The sequence below is a fragment of the Pseudophryne corroboree genome, chromosome 6 (assembly GCF_028390025.1).
Source record: "Pseudophryne corroboree isolate aPseCor3 chromosome 6, aPseCor3.hap2, whole genome shotgun sequence".
Taxonomy (NCBI): Eukaryota; Metazoa; Chordata; class Amphibia; order Anura; family Myobatrachidae; genus Pseudophryne; species Pseudophryne corroboree.
The window spans coordinates 584,351,314-584,368,292 of NC_086449.1; the positions used below are offsets into that span (position 1 = coordinate 584,351,314).

The 16,979-nt window shown below is 46.2% G+C and overlaps 1 protein-coding gene across 1 annotated transcript in view; it reads right to left on the reverse strand.

The window, feature by feature from the left end:
- The window catches only part of HK3 (hexokinase 3), a 171,219-nt gene extending 154,623 nt beyond the window's left edge, over positions 1–16,596 (reverse strand). Inside the window, exon 1 of the mRNA XM_063927931.1 lies at positions 16,528–16,596. Coding sequence (XP_063784001.1) covers positions 16,528–16,584 — 57 coding nt within the window. The 5' untranslated portion in view covers positions 16,585–16,596. The remainder of the gene's footprint in view (positions 1–16,527) is intronic.
- Between the last annotated feature and the right edge of the window lie 383 nt (positions 16,597–16,979).

Consider the following 16,979-nt stretch of genomic DNA (forward strand, 5'->3'; position numbering starts at 1 on the left):
CACTCTCTGTTCTGCATTATTTATAATATAAAAGGATTTAGTTATTCTTAATGCTTCGAAGAAACGTTGTGTACAGAGAAATGTAGCTCAACTCCTACAGACAAATAATGAAATGCCTGCCAAGAGCCCAAAGCCTCTCAAATATTGGAACAGAAACATATAATAATCTTATGTTATGACATTAGCAGTTCAGGGCACATGACTGAGCAAAACGCACTGCAAAGAAATTCAGCAAAGCTGCTGTATATGTAATCAGTCATTTTTCCAGCTACATTCAGCAATTTATTGAAGGTTTTGCAGGATAGTGGAATTAGCAGCGAAATTTATTACATCTTTAATATCAAACATGTCTACGTGATGTAGGTGTGGCGCTTACCAGTGGAACCCTGATAACACCAATACTCAATGCACTGGCATATCTATAATGGGTGCAGTGTGTGCGATGCACACGGACCCCTGGATCCAGAGGGGGCACATACCGCACACACTGCACCCATTTCTTCTATACCCACCTTTCCGTCATCCATCGGTGACTGTGTGTGGGCCCCCTCCTCTCCCGTAGCCGTCACCGCCGCTGCTAGCGCACTGAGTACTAGAGACTCTGGCACAGTGTCAGAGTCTACAGCGCATGCGCAGGACTCTGAAAAATGGTGCGGCACAGCGGCCAGAGTCTCAGTGCTTAGAGTGCTAACAGCAGCGGTGACGGCTACAGTAGAGGAGGGGACCCACACACAGAGTCTGCACACGGGTCCCCTCCTCTCTAGAAACACCTCTGACTCAATGAGAGTGTATATTACAGTAAAACGGAAAATAGTCTTTGCTGTAATGTTACAAACATTAATGAAATATGTTATATTATATATTACAGTAAAATCCAATGTAACTATTATCAACTGTTGTAATATGTTTACAATTTGCACCATTGACAGATGGGCAGTACCACATTGTTTGTGGTTTAACCTTGATCAAATATTAGCTGACTTATCAGTTACTGTACTATATAAGTTCAGTGTTAAACTGAATGTATTAAAATATCTTAAGGGATAGGACAGTAATAAGAGATTCATCAGAATTAGGCTATAAATGTTGTAGTGACTCATTAGTCTTCCATGGTTGCAAAGTAAATAAAATAAACGCCCTTGATTTTGTGTTAAAAATGTTTTTAAAGAGCACATATACAGTAGCATATACATTCAGAAAAAGTAGCATATTACAAGTTAGGATAAAGTTCTGCAGCTACTGTACCAGAACCACATAAGAGTAAAGGGCCCTACACACTGGCCGATTTTTTGAAAGATATGAACGATCTCGTTCATAAATGAACGAGAACTCGTTCATATCTTTCAGTGTGGAGACTCCTGCGATGAACGATGCACGGCCCCGCGCTCGTTCATCGCTGGTCTCCCGTCGGCTGTGCATGCAGGCCAATATGGACGATCTCGTCCATATTTGCCTGCACTTTAATGCAGCCGCGTGACGGGGGGAGTGAAGAAACTTCACTCCCCCCGTCACTGCTCCCCCGCCGCCGGGTCGCTCGTCGGCCGTATCCGCCGTCGGGCAGCTCGGCGGCGGGTCGGCCAGTGAGTAGGGCACTTAATACTGCACCAGTGCTCTTTGTCCAATATTGTTTATAAATTGATTCTCTAAATTTAGATTTTCCAATATATTGCCACATGGACTCTTTTTATATCAATAAATAAATAAATACAAGGTAATAAATAAAAACATACCAAATATATTTAGCAGCAGAGGCTTAAAGATAAATTCATATCTATATATCAGATCCTGGAAGCAATAACTCTCTCTCCCAGCTTCCGCACATTAAAATGAAGAGGAAATCAAGATTTGGATGCGGTTTGACAATCTTTTTAAAATTGTGTATTTGCTGAACATTGTATACATATTACTCCCTTGAAGGTCTATTCATGAAGCAGTAAAAAGTGTGGAGAAGTGAGCCATTGGAGAAGTTGCCCATGGCAACCAATCAGCTGCTGCGTTTAATTTTATAGAATGCACTTTATAAATGTTACCTCAACACTGATTGGTTGCCATGGGCTACTTCTACACTGGCTCACTTCTCCACTCTTTTCACTACTTCATGAATACATCCCTTGGTTACACACCCCGGCTGCAGGGCCCTGCAGAGTGTGCACTACGTCTGTGCGACTGCGGACTACGCCACTATCATCCACCTGAGAGTTAGTAAGCTGCACCTGCATTATAGACACTCGGACCATCCTGAGTCTGGAATTTCTGGCATCCACAGTACACAGCAGTACAGTGTGAGTCTGTGAGTGTCTGTGATCGTACAGCTGAGCTGCAAATTAACCAGAGCTGACTCAAAGTATAAATACAAAAGTTTTATGTAATTAATTTGATACTGTATTTATGTGTCTGATAAATAATTACCTGGGTATTGTTAACAGGACGCATGTGTCTAATAATTAATTAACTGGGTATTGTTAACAGAACCCATTCAGCATGGGGGGTAGGAAGGGGTTGGGAAGGGGCTTCCCCGGAGACATGAGTATACCAGGCCCCATACTTTCTTTTACCTGCATTTGCTCCAGTCCTATCCTTGGTGAAGGAGATCCAACTGATATTGGACGAATCTCTGCCTACATTCACCTCTGAATAGCCCCCAACTCTGTCTGCATGATATAACAAGGATCAATGCACTACAAGCACCATGCTTGCTTATGACCTGGCATTTCTATATGCAACTTATTTTAATATTCTCTTTCTGTACAGTACAGTATGTTCCATTTTCCTTGCTCTAGTATTCTCCAATCAATATGTGTATACATCACTGTTAACTAGTGATGTGCACCGGAAATTTTTCGGGTTTTGTGTTTTGGTTTTGGATTCGGTTCCGCGGCCGTGTTTTGGATTCAGACGCGTTTTGGCAAAACCTCACCGAAATTTTTTTGTCGGATTCGGGTGTGTTTTGGATTCGGGTGTTTTTTACAAAAAACCCTAAAAAAACAGCTTAAATCATAGAATTTGGGGGTCATTTTGATCCCATAGTTTTATTAACCTCAATAACCATAATTTCCACTCATTTCCAGTCTATTCTGAACACCTCACACCTCACAATATTATTTTTAGTCCTAAAATTTGCACCGAGGTCACTGGATGGCTAAGCTAAGCGACACAAGTGGCCGACACAAACACCTGGCCCATCTAGGAGTGGCACTGCAGTGTCAGGCAGGATGGCACTTCAAAAAAATTGTCCCCAAACAGCACATGATGCAAAGAAAAAAAGAGGCGCACCAAGGTCGCTGTGTGACTAAGCTAAGCGACACAAGTGGCCGACACAAACACCTGGCCCATCTAGGAGTGGCACTGCAGTGTCAGGCAGGATGGCACTTCAAAAAAATTGTCCCCAAACAGCACATGATGCAAAGAAAAAAAGAGGCGCACCAAGGTCGCTGTGTGACTAAGCTAAGCGACACAAGTGGCCGACACAAACACCTGGCCCATCTAGGAGTGGCACTGCAGTGTCAGGCAGGATGGCACTTCAAAAAAATTGTCCCCAAACAGCACATGATGCAAAGAAAAATGAAAGAAAAAAGAGGTGCAAGATGGAATTGTCCTTGGGCCCTCCCACCCACCCTTATGTTGTATAAACATGACATGCACACTTTAACGAACCCATCATTTCAGCGACAAGGTCTGCCACACGACTGTGACTGAAATGACTGGTTGGTTTGGGCCCCCACCAAAAAAAGAAGCAATCAATCTCTCCTTGCACAAACTGGCTCTACAGAGGCAAGATGTCCACCTCATCATCATCCTCCGATTCCTCACCCCTTTCACTGTGTACATCCCCCTCCTCACAGATTATTAATTCGTCCCCACTGGAATCCACCATCTCAGGTCCCTGGGTACTTTGTGGAGGCAATTGCTGCTGGTGAATGTCTCCACGGTGGAATTGATTATAATTCATTTTGATGAACATCATCTTCTCCACATTTTCTGGAAGTAACCTCATACGCCGATTGCTGACAAGGTGAGCGGCTGCACTAAACACTCTTTCGGAGTACACACTGGAGGGAGGGCAACTTAGGTAGAATAAAGCCAGTTTGTGCAAGGGCCTCCAAATTGCCTCTTTTTCCTGCCAGTATATGTACGGACTGTCTGACGTGCCTACTTGGATGCGGTCACTCATATAATCCTCCACCATTCTTTCAATGGTGAGAGAATCATATGCAGTGACAGTAGACGACATGTCAGTAATCGTTGGCAGGTCCTTCAGTCCGGACCAGATGTCAGCACTCGCACCAGACTGCCCTGCATCACCGCCAGCGGGTGGGCTCGGAATTCTTAGCCTTTTCCTCGCACCCCCAGTTACGGGAGAATGTGAAGGAGGAGATGTTGACGGGTCTCGTTCCGCTTGACTTGACAATTTCTCACCAGCAGGTCTTTGAACCTCTGCAGACTTATGTCTGCCGGAAAGAGAGATACAACGCAGGTTTTAAATCTAGGATCGAGCACGGTGGCCAAAATTTAGTGCTCTGATTTCAACAGATTGACCACCCGTGAATCCTGGTTAAGCGAATTAAGGGCTCCATCCACAAGTCCCACATGCCTAGCGGAATCGCTCTGTTTTAGCTCCTCCTTCAATGTCTCCAGCTTCTTCTGCAAAAGCCTGATGAGGGGAATGACCTGACTCAGGCTGGCAGTGTCTGAACTGACTTCACGTGTGGCAAGTTCAAAGGGTTGCAGAACCTTGCACAACGTTGAAATCATTCTCCACTGCGCTTGAGTCAGGTGCATTCCCCCTCCTTTGCCTATATCGTGGGCAGATGTATAGGCTTGAAAGGCCTTTTGCTGCTCCTCCATCCTCTGAAGCATATAGAGGGATGAATTCCACCTCGTTACCACCTCTTGCTTCAGATGATGGCAGGGCAGGTTCAGGAAAGTTTGGTGGTGCTCCAGTCTTCTGTATGCGGTGGCTGAATGCCAAAAGTGGCCCGCAATTCTTCGGGCCACCGACAGCATCTCTTGCACGCCCCTGTCGTTTTTTAAATAATTCTGCACCACCAAATTCAATGTATGTGCAAAACATGGGACGTGCTGGAATTTGCCCAGATGTAATGCACGCACAATATTGCTGGCGTTGTCCGATGTCACAAATCCCCAGGAGAGTCCAATTGGGGTAAGCCATTCTGCGATGATCTTCCTCAGTTGCCGTAAGAGGTTTTCAGCTGTGTGCCTATTCTGGAAAGCGGTGATACAAAGCGTAGCCTGCCTAGGAACGAGTTGGTGTTTGCGAGATGCTGCTACTGGTGCCGCCGCTGCTGTTCTTGCTGCGGGAGGCAATACATCTACCCAGTGGGCTGTCACAGTCATATAGTCCTGAGTCTGCCCTGCTCCACTTGTCCACATGTCCGTGGTTAAGTGGACATTGGGTACAACTGCATTTTTTAGGACACTGGTGAGTCTTTTTCTGAGGTCTGTGTACATTTTCGGTATCGCCTGCCTAGAGAAATGGAACCTAGATGGTATTTGGTACCGGGGACACAGTACCTCAATCAAGTCTCTAGTTGGCTCTGAATTAACGGTGGATACCGGAACCACGTTTCTCACCGCCCAGGCTGCCAAGGCCTGAGTTATCTGCTTTGCAGCAGGATGACTGCTGTGATATTTCATCTTCCTCGCAAAGGACTGTTGGACAGTCAATTGCTGACTGGAAGTAGTACAAGTGGTCTTCCGACTTCCCCTTTGGGATGACGATCGACTCCCAGCAGCTACAACAGCAGCGCCAGCAGCAGTAGGCGTTACACTCAAGGATGCATCGGAGGAATCCTGTCAGATTGTGTTCGGTCTGTGTCCCCGGAGGGGGCGCTAGTGGGTCAGTGGAGGTAGGAGGAAAGAGACGAGGAGGTTGTATCACGTTCTTGCGCATGAGCGCAATGGTATTTTATTCAGCAGATAAGTTATAACAGAAAATGCAGCAGAAATAATATATCAGATGAGAAAGTCAAATACTTGGTATGATAACAAACAGTCTATGGCAATAGATGATAGGTGACTTGAGAAATCATATCCGGAAATAAAACAACAGAATGAATGTCAATGAAATGATACTGGTTTAGAAACCAGAGCCGGGTTTTAAAACAGAGAACTAAGGCAGTAGATGATATTGCAAACCTGAGCATTAGCAGGAGACCAACTCACAGTGCAGGTGATCAGGCACTGGCAGCAGCAAGCTGTGTCACAGGTGGAGGAATGAACACACCTGGAGTTTAGTCTTCAACTGCAGGCTGAAGCACACAAGGTTGTGATGAGTGTGAAGCCCAATGCAGGTTGCCGGTATTGCTGAGCCTTGAAGTTCCACGGGAGCAAGCAGAATCACCAGGAGTATAAGTTCTTAGCAGGAACTCAGGAGAGACAGGAGCTGATCCTTTCATGCAGGTAGTCAGAATGACACAAAGTCCAGGATCCCTGTGAGGTGAAACTGTAGCCTCCTATATACCCCATGGTGTGCAGGGATTGGATGGAGGAAAGGAAAGTGGGTGCGGCCACGCACCGGATTGGCCGCAGCATACTAGCTTGTTTGGAGACTGTCATGGCGGCGCCCACGCCGCGGCCTAGCGGGGACGCGGCGCGCACACGCCTGCTGGCTCAGGAGTACCCCCAGGATCCAGATGATGACCCATGGCAGGGGCATAGGTGACAGGTGACCGCAGGGAGCCAGGACGGAGTCCGCAGCGGCGGACGGATGCCAGCCTGGTGAGTCGATTCCTGACAGTACCCCCTCCTTTAGGGGTGGACACCGAACACCCACGTGGTTTGGAGGGATGAGTGCTGTGGAAGACACGGACCAACCTAGGAGCATGGACATCAGATGAATACACCCAGCTTCTCTCCTCTGGGCCATAACCGAACCAATCGACCAGGTACTGGAGACGTCCATACCGGCAACGAGAGTCCAGAATCTTGTTGATCTCAAATTCCACGCCCCGCTGAGTTCGAACCTTGGGACCTGCTGGAAGAGTATTCTGAAAGCGGTTTAGGACTAGAGGTCTGAGGAGAGAAATGTGAAAGGCATTAGGAATACGAAGTGAAGGTGGTAATTTCAACTTGTAAGCCACTGGGTTGATGACACTCTCAATAGGGTAAGGACCAATAAAGCGTGGTGCGAACTTCATGGAAGGAACCCTGAGACGAAGGTTGCGGGTTGATAACCAAACCCTGTCCCCCGGTTTCAAATGGGGAACCGCACGTCTCTTACGGTCGGCATAGATCTTGTATCGACTGGAGGCTTTTTTGAGGGAAACGTGAATTCTTTTCCAAATGGAGGAAAACTGAGTCAGAGCAGTAGTGGCAGCAGGAACATCTATGTGAGGAAGTTCTTGAAATTCAGGTACTCGGGGATGTTGCCCATAGACTGCAAAGAATGGTGTCGTGTCTGTAGCAGTGTGGTAACGAAAGTTATGGGCAAACTCGGCCCATGGGAGCAGATTAAACCAATCATCCTGGGAGGATGTCACATATAGCCGTAGGAAAGTCTCAAGTTCCTGATTGACTCTCTCTGTCTGCCCATTCGTCTGAGGATGGTATGAAGACGAGAATTTCAATTTTATCTGCATGGCAGAACAGAGGGCCCTCCAAAACCTTGCTACAAACTGTACCCCCCGATCAGATATTATTTCGGAGGGTAACCCGTGTAAACGGAAGATCTCCTGTAGAAAGATCTGGGCTAGTTTCGGGGCAGAAGGGAGACCCTGGAGAGGAACGAAATGAGCCATCTTGGAAAATCTGTCCACTACAACCCAAATAGTGTTATGTCCCTGAGAAGGTGGAAGATCAGTGATAAAGTCCATTGATAGATGAGACCAAGGACGACTAGGGACTGATAAGGGTTGCAACTGACCTGCTGGAGACTGACGAGGAGTCTTGTGCTGCACACATTTAGGACAGGATGCCACGAAATCCTGGATGTCCACTTTCATCTTCGGCCACCAATATGACGCAGAAAGGAACTTGAATGTCTTCAGGACACCAGGATGACCAGTAAACTTGGATTGGTGGGCCCAAGCTAGCAACTTGGGACGGAGTTCTGGGGAAACAAAAGTCTTACCCGGAGGTGGAGCTGGAGAGACTTGAGAGGTAGCGAAAACCACGGGACTCAGGATGGAATGTGGCACAGAGTCAGATGTTCCCTCTTCTGATTCCATGGACCGAGATAATGCGTCGGCTTTCACATTCTGTGAACCTGGGCGGAAATGAAGCCTAAAATTAAAACGAGAGAAAAACATAGCCCACCTGGACTGGCGAGGGTTAAGGCACTGAGCTGCTTTTAGGTATAGCAGGTTCTTATGATCCGTGAAGATGTTAAACGGATGTTTGGCCCCTTCTAGGAGATATCTCCATTCCTCGAGAGCCAGTTTGATTGCTAATAACTCTTGATCTCCCACGGAGTAGTTAGCTTCTGCAGGAAGAAACTTGCGAGAGTAGAATCCACAAGGGTGGACTTTCCCATCAGATCCCTTCTGGGAGAGAACAGCTCCAACCCCAACATTAGAGGCATCTACCTCCAACTCGAACGGCCTGTTGACATCTGGCTGTGACAGCACTGGAGCAGACATAAAGGCTAACTTGATCTTCCGGAAGGCTGCCAAGGCTTCTTCTGACCAGTTGGAATGATCTGCCCCTTTCCGAGTCAGGTTGGTAATAGGAGCGATGAGAGTAGAGAATCCTCGAATAAATTTTCTATAATAGTTGGCAAAACCCAGGAATCGCTGGATAGACTTGAGGGAGTTTGGAATGGACCAATTGGCAATGGCTTCCAATTTTGCCGGGTCCATCTGAAGATCCGATCCGGAAATTATATACCCCAGGAAGGGTATAGAGGGAACTTCGAAGGTGCATTTGGATAACTTCCCGTAGAGACGGTTCTCACGAAGACGTCGGAGAACTTCACAGACTTGTAGGCGATGAGATGGAAGGTCTTGAGAAAAGATAAGAATATCATCTAAGTAAACAACGAGGTACTTATACAGGACATCACGAAAAATTTCGTTCACGAAGTGTTGGAATACCGCTGGAGCATTACTCAACCCAAATGGCATTACCAGGTATTCATAATGGCCGTCACGAGTGTTGAAGGCTGTCTTCCACTCGTCACCACTCCGGATTCTGATGAGATTATAGGCACCGCGGAGATCTAACTTGGTGAAGATGCGGGCCCCCTTAACTCTATCAAACAGTTCGGTAATGAGTGGTAAAGGATAACTATTCTTGACGGTAATGTCGTTGAGACCCCGATAGTCAATGCATGGACGCAGTCCTCCATCCTTCTTTTTGACAAAGAAGAAACCTGCGCCAGCGGGTGATGATGACGGACGGATGAATCCTTTCTGAAGATTCTCTCTAATGTAGTTACTCATCGCCTCTGTTTCAGGAACAGACAAAGGATAGGTGCGCCCCCTGGGTGGCTTCTTGCCAGGAAGGAGATCAATGGGACAATCCCATTCCCTATGGGGCGGCAGGATATCAGCAGCTTTTTCGCAGAAGACGTCTGCGAAGTCTTGATAAACTGCTGGGAGACTTAGCTGTGACTTCACTTCGGTGGACTTAAGAGGACACACTTGGGCTAAGCAGGAATGATGACAGTGGGAACCCCATGAGGTAAGCTGCAACGTTGTCCAGTCAAACTGTGGGTTATGTAGCTGGAGCCATGGCATGCCCAAGACAATCTCCTGGGTGGCTTGAGGAATGACCAGGAACTTGATAATTTCTGAATGGAGAAATCCAACTCCCAGAACCACTGGGGTAGTTTGATGTGAAATGTTCCCTTTGGAGATTCTACTACCATCCACAGCAGTGATGTATACAGGACAAGAAAGTTCACAGGTAGACAGGCAAAATTTGTTTACCGCAGCTTGGGTGATAAAATTTCCTGCAGCACCGCAGTCCACTAATGCTGACGCAGACTGGAGCCCAACGGAAGTTTCTAGCGTCACTGGAATAATGAGATCTTGTTGAGAAGGAGCTTGACTGAATGATCCTAACTTGACTCCTCCCTTACAAGTCAGGATCTGGCGTTTCCCGAACGCATCGTGCAGGAGTTAATCTGATGACCCGCAGCAGCACAGTATAGGCAGAGCCTCTCTCGTATTCTCCTTGCCCGTTCCTCAGGGGTTAGGCGGGACCTATTTACCTGCATAGGCTCGTCAGAAGGAGAAGGAGGCTGGAACTGTACGGGGGGTATGAACCTTATTCTGCGAGGCTCACTCCGAGCGCGTTCATTATTGCGTTCGCGGATGCGAGAGTCCAGCTTTATACACAGGGAGATCAAGTCAGACAGTTGAACAGGAATGTCACGGGTTGCCAGTTCGTCCTTGATCCGATCCGAAAGTCCGTGCCAGAAGGTTGCTACCAGAGCTTGGTTGTTCCATTGGACCTCTGCAGCCAACGTCTGGAACTGGATGACATACTGTCCCATGCTTCGGTTACCTTGACGAATTTGGATCAGGTCTGCCGAAGCTGATGTTGCACGACCAGGCTCGTCAAAGATCCGTTTAAAGGTTGACACGAAGTCAGAGTAGTTATTGATCAGGGGGTCAGCACGTTCCCACAGAGGAGACACCCAATTCAAAGCAGATCCAGAGAGTAAGGAAATGATGTAGGCAACCTTGGACCTTGGTGTAGGAAAGTTATGTGGCAATAACTCAAACTGTATTTCGCACTGGTTAAGGAACCCGCGACATAATTTAGGACTGCCATCATATTTGCTCGGCACGGGCAGGTGCAGACGTGACACTGGAGTAACAGTAGGTGAGAGTACACTTGGCAGGGACTGCTGCAGTGTATCCAATCGGGAGGACATCCCTTGTAGAAAGTGAAGCAACTGCTGCTGCGCAACCTCTTGACCATCCAGACGGGAGACCAGATTTTGCAAGGCCTCTGACCCCACACTCCGTCCACCATCCGAGTCCATCGATCCTGGACTTACTGTCAGATTGTGTTCGGTCTGTGTCCCCGGAGGGGGCGCTAGTGGGTCAGTGGAGGTAGGAGGAAAGAGACGAGGAGGTTGTATCACGTTCTTGCGCATGAGCGCAATGGTATTTTATTCAGCAGATAAGTTATAACAGAAAATGCAGCAGAAATAATATATCAGATGAGAAAGTCAAATACTTGGTATGATAACAAACAGTCTATGGCAATAGATGATAGGTGACTTGAGAAATCATATCCGGAAATAAAACAACAGAATGAATGTCAATGAAATGATACTGGTTTAGAAACCAGAGCCGGGTTTTAAAACAGAGAACTAAGGCAGTAGATGATATTGCAAACCTGAGCATTAGCAGGAGACCAACTCACAGTGCAGGTGATCAGGCACTGGCAGCAGCAAGCTGTGTCACAGGTGGAGGAATGAACACACCTGGAGTTTAGTCTTCAACTGCAGGCTGAAGCACACAAGGTTGTGATGAGTGTGAAGCCCAATGCAGGTTGCCGGTATTGCTGAGCCTTGAAGTTCCACGGGAGCAAGCAGAATCACCAGGAGTATAAGTTCTTAGCAGGAACTCAGGAGAGACAGGAGCTGATCCTTTCATGCAGGTAGTCAGAATGACACAAAGTCCAGGATCCCTGTGAGGTGAAACTGTAGCCTCCTATATACCCCATGGTGTGCAGGGATTGGATGGAGGAAAGGAAAGTGGGTGCGGCCACGCACCGGATTGGCCGCAGCATACTAGCTTGTTTGGAGACTGTCATGGCGGCGCCCACGCCGCGGCCTAGCGGGGACGCGGCGCGCACACGCCTGCTGGCTCAGGAGTACCCCCAGGATCCAGATGATGACCCATGGCAGGGGCATAGGTGACAGGTGACCGCAGGGAGCCAGGACGGAGTCCGCAGCGGCGGACGGATGCCAGCCTGGTGAGTCGATTCCTGACAAATCCCAGGCAGGAGAGGACTCGTCAGACTTGCCAGTGACATGGCCTGCAGGACTATTGGCTTTCCTGGGTAAGGAGGAAATTGACACTGAGGGAGTTGGTGGTGTGGTTTGCAGGAGCTTGGTTACAAGAGGAAGGGATTTAGTGGTCAGTGGACTGCTTCCGCTGTCACCCAAAGTTTTTGAACTTGTCACTGACTTATGATGAATGCACTGCAGGTGACGTATAAGGGAGGATGTTCCGAGGTGATTAACGTCCTTACCCCTACTTATTACAGCTTGACAAAGGCAACACACGGCTTGACACCTGTTGTCCGCATTTGTGTTGAAATAATTCCACACCGAAGAGGTGATTTTTTTTGTATTTTGACCAGGCATGTCAATGGCCATATTCGTCCCACGGACAACAGGTGTCTCCCCGGGTGCCTGACTTAAACAAACCACCTCACCATCAGAATCCTCCTTGTCAATTTCCTCCCCAGCGCCAGCAACACCCATATCCTCATCCTGGTGTACTTCAACAGTGACATCTTCAATTTGACTATCAGGAACTGGACTGCGGGTGCTCCTTCCAGCACTTGCAGGGGGCGTGCAAATGGTGGAAGGCGCAAGCTCTTCCCGTCCAGTGTTGGTAAGGTCAGGCATCGCAACCGACACAATTGGACTCTCCTTGGGTATTTGTGATTTAGAAGAACGCACAGTTCTTTGCTGTGCTTTTGCCAGCTTAAGTCTTTTCATTTTTCTAGCGAGAGGATGAGTGCTTCCATCCTCATGTGAATCTGAACCACTAGCCATGAACATAGGCCAGGGCCTCAGCCGTTCCTTGCCACTCCGTGTCGTAAATGGCATATTGGCAAGTTTACGCTTCTCATCAGACGCTTTCAATTTTGATTTTTGGGTCATTTTACTGAACTTTTGTTTTTTGGATTTTACATGCTCTCTACTATGACATTGGGCATCGGCCTTGGCAGACGACGTTGATGGCATTTCATCGTCTCGGCCATGACTAGTGGCAGCAGCTTCAGCACGAGGTAGAAGTGGATCTTGATCTTTCCCTATTTTAACCTCCACATTTTTGTTCTCCATTTTTTAATGTGTGGAATTATATGCCAGTATCAATAGCAATGGCCTACTACTATATTTACTGCGCACAACTGAAATGCACCACAGGTATGGATGGATAGTATACTTGACGACACAGAGGTAGGTACAGCAGTGGCCTTCCGTACCGTACTGCTATATATAGTATACTGATGGTCACTGTGTCAGCAAACTGCAAAACTAAAATGCACCACAGGTATAGAATGTAGATGGATAGTATACTTAATGAATGACGACACAGAGGTAGGTACAGCAGTGGCCTTCCATACTGCTATATATAGTATACTGGTGGTCACTGTGTCAGCAAACTGCAAAACTAAAATGTACCACAGGTATAGAATGTAGATGGATAGTATACTTAATGAATGACGACACAGAGTTAGGTACAGCAGTGGCCTTCCGTACCGTACTGCTATATATAGTATACTGGTGGTCACTGTGTCAGCAAACTGCAAAACTAAAATGCACCACGGGTATAGAATGTAGATGGATAGTATACTTAATGACTGACGACACAGAGGTAGGTACAGCAGTGGCCTTCCGTACTGCTATATATAGTATACTGGTGGTCACTGTATCAGCAAACTGCAAAACTAAAATGCACCACAGGTATAGAATGTAGATGGATAGTATACTTAATGAATGACGACACAGAGGTAGGTACAGCAGTGGCCTTCCGTACTGCTATATATAGTATACTGGTGGTCACTGTGTCAGCAAACTGCAAAACTAAAATGCACCACAGGTATAGAATGTAGATGGATAGTATACTTAATGAATGACGACACAGAGGTAGGTACAGCAGTGGCCTTCCGTACTGCTATATATAGTATACTGGTGGTCACTGTATCAGCAAACTGCAAAACTAAAATGCACCACAGGTATAGAATGTAGATGGATAGTATACTTAATGAATGACGACACAGAGTTAGGTACAGCAGTGGCCTTCCGTACTGCTATATATAGTATACTGGTGGTCACTGTGTCAGCAAACTGCAAAACTAAAATGCACCACAGGTATAGAATGTAGATGGATAGTATACTTAATGAATGACGACACAGAGGTAGGTACAGCAGTGGCCTTCCGTACTGCTATATATAGTATACTGGTGGTCACTGTGTCAGCAAACTGCAAAACTAAAATGCACCACAGGTATAGAATGTAGATGGATAGTATACTTAATGAATGACGACACAGAGGTAGGTACAGCAGTGGCCTACTGTACCATAATGCTATATATTATATACTGGTGGTCACTGGTCAGCAAAACTCTGCACTGTACTCCTCCTATATAATATTATACTGGTGGTCCCCAGTCCCCACAATAAAGCAGCACACTGAGCACAGATATGGAGTGTTTTTCAGGCAGACAACGTATACTGGTGGTCACTGTCAGCAAAACTCTGCACTGTACTCCTGCTATATAATACAGCTGCTCCCCAGTCCCCACAATTAAGCAGTGTGAGCACAGATATATGCAGCACACTGTGAGCACAGATATGGAGTGTTTTTTTCAGGCAGAGAACGGATAACTGGTGGTCACTGATCAGCAAAACTCTGCACTGTACTCCTCCTATATACAGCTGCTCCCCAGCCCTCCCCACAATTAAGCAATAGTGCACTGCACAGCACAATCAAGTTCAACAATAACGGAGAGGACGCCAGCCACGTTCTCTCCCTAACATTTCCAATGCACGAGTGAAAATGACGGCGACGCGCGGCTGCTTATATAGAATCCGAATCTCGCGAGAATCCGACAGCGGGATGATGACGTTCGGGCGCTCGGGTTACCCGAGCCATACGGGAGAATCCGAGTATGGCTCGGAGCCGTGTAAAAAGGGTGAAGTTCGGGGGGGTTCGGTTTCCGAGAAACCGAACCCGTTCATCACTACTGTTAACCTTTTAAGTGGAAAACGAAGGGAATAACAGAAACATATCCAGCTAACTACAGCTGCCATGCTTTCCAGAAGTTACTTTCATCATCCATAAGTGAGGCATGAATAGCAGTACTGTGCTGATTAATATCTATACCACAGACTCAGGATGACTACAGTATGACCAAGATGGGTCTGATTAGTGTAATACAAGGGCTGAGGTGCCTGACAATGGAAGAGTAGGCTGACTGGGATCCAATCATGGAGTTATTTAAAGAAAGAGACAGAACAGTCCAACAACTCATACAGTCTACAAAGCACAAACATCTACAAAATAATCATATGGGCAGTGGTGCAAGTAGAAATATTTTCTTAGTGGTACTGAGTGCTGAAAAATGGGCATGGTCATGTGGTGTGAGGGGGCGTGGCTACATGTCGCAAGTGGGAGTGGCTACATGACACTAGTGGCGTGGCGACACTACAAAGACCCTTTTCTTTGCACTCTGGAGGCAAGGCTAGAAATATATAGTAATACCTCCAGTATAATAGAAATATATATAGTAATGCCTCCAGTATAATAGAAATATATAGTAAGGACTCCAGTATAATAGAAATATATATAGTAATGCCCCCAGTATAATAAATATATATAGTAATGCCCCAAATGTAATAACAATATATAATAATGCCTCCATTATAACAGGAATATATAATGTAGTAGTGCCCCTGGAATAACAGAAATATATAGTAGTGTCCACAATACAATAGAAATATGTAGTAATATATCCCCATAATAATAGACATATATAGTAGTGTCCACATTATATTAGAAATGAATGCTCCCAGCAAGAGACGCTGCGGGAAAGTGCAATCAGGCTCCTCTCTTCACGCCAGTCACAGCTGCCAGAGAAGGAAGTGTGATGTGGCGTCATGACATCACCGTCGCGCTCCCAGTATCCCTGACAAACTGGGAGGCGCTGTCATGCTGCCAAGCACCATGGTCTTGTTACTTAGTGGCGCATTATAATTGTGGTAATGGTGGTCACAGGTGCAAAGTGTGTGGCAGGTGGTACTGAGTACCTGCTGCCATATTCTTAAGGGTACTCCGTACCCGGGCGTACCCGCATACTTGCACCACTGCATATGAGATAAATAAAATATACACAAATTGCCATATAGTGTCCTGTGAAAATAATAGGGGATATATATGGCTTTCTTTCATTACCATAGCTAATATATAACAGGGATTGGAGCTCCAGCTATTATATCCGTTTAAAAATAGATCTTAGGGTAAAACACTATTTACCTCTTCACGGCTTTTGAAGAATTTGAATTATCATGCATTAGTTTACAAATAAAATATTCATTTTCATATTGACTCCATTTTGAAGTTTTGATGAGACCCAGGAGGAGATTTATCAAATCTTGGAGAGAGATAAAGCAAAGAGAGCTAAAGTACCAACCAATCAACTCCTAACTTGTCATTTTTTAATAACAGCCTGTAAAGTGATAGGAGCTGATTGGTTGGTACTTTAGCTCTTGATTTACAGTATGTTCAGCAAGACAGTAATGTTTAAGCCTGTCAAGGATGCCCCCACAGGATCAGTGTCAGCATAGTTTCTAGATGGGGACAAAGTTCTCACCTGCTCACTGATGGTTTGCTGAGCATTCCTTGCTGAACCTGCATGTGGCTTTTCCATATCTTGATATTTCTGATAGAAAGAACAGCAGCACAGTATGAGAAGAAAACAGTGAATGGATAAAACAGGAACAGAAGAGAGACATCGGCGATGCAATAAATTACGTAAACAAGAAGTGTCAACACTGACTAACACATGATTTCCAATCTTTGGGTAGGGATTGTCTTATAAGTCATCATACAGCATATACTGTGCAAGGATGGAACTTCACAAGAGGAAATGATAAACTAATGTATTTACATAAGTACAAGGAAAATAACCTGCAATAAGAAAGAAGCACCCTGGGTCTGACCACATATTGGGAAAGGACACCAGAGTACTTCTAGTAAGTACTTTCTTTCCATGTGTTCCAGTTTTCCTAGGACTATCTCCTTTTTTACACCCAATACCTTTAA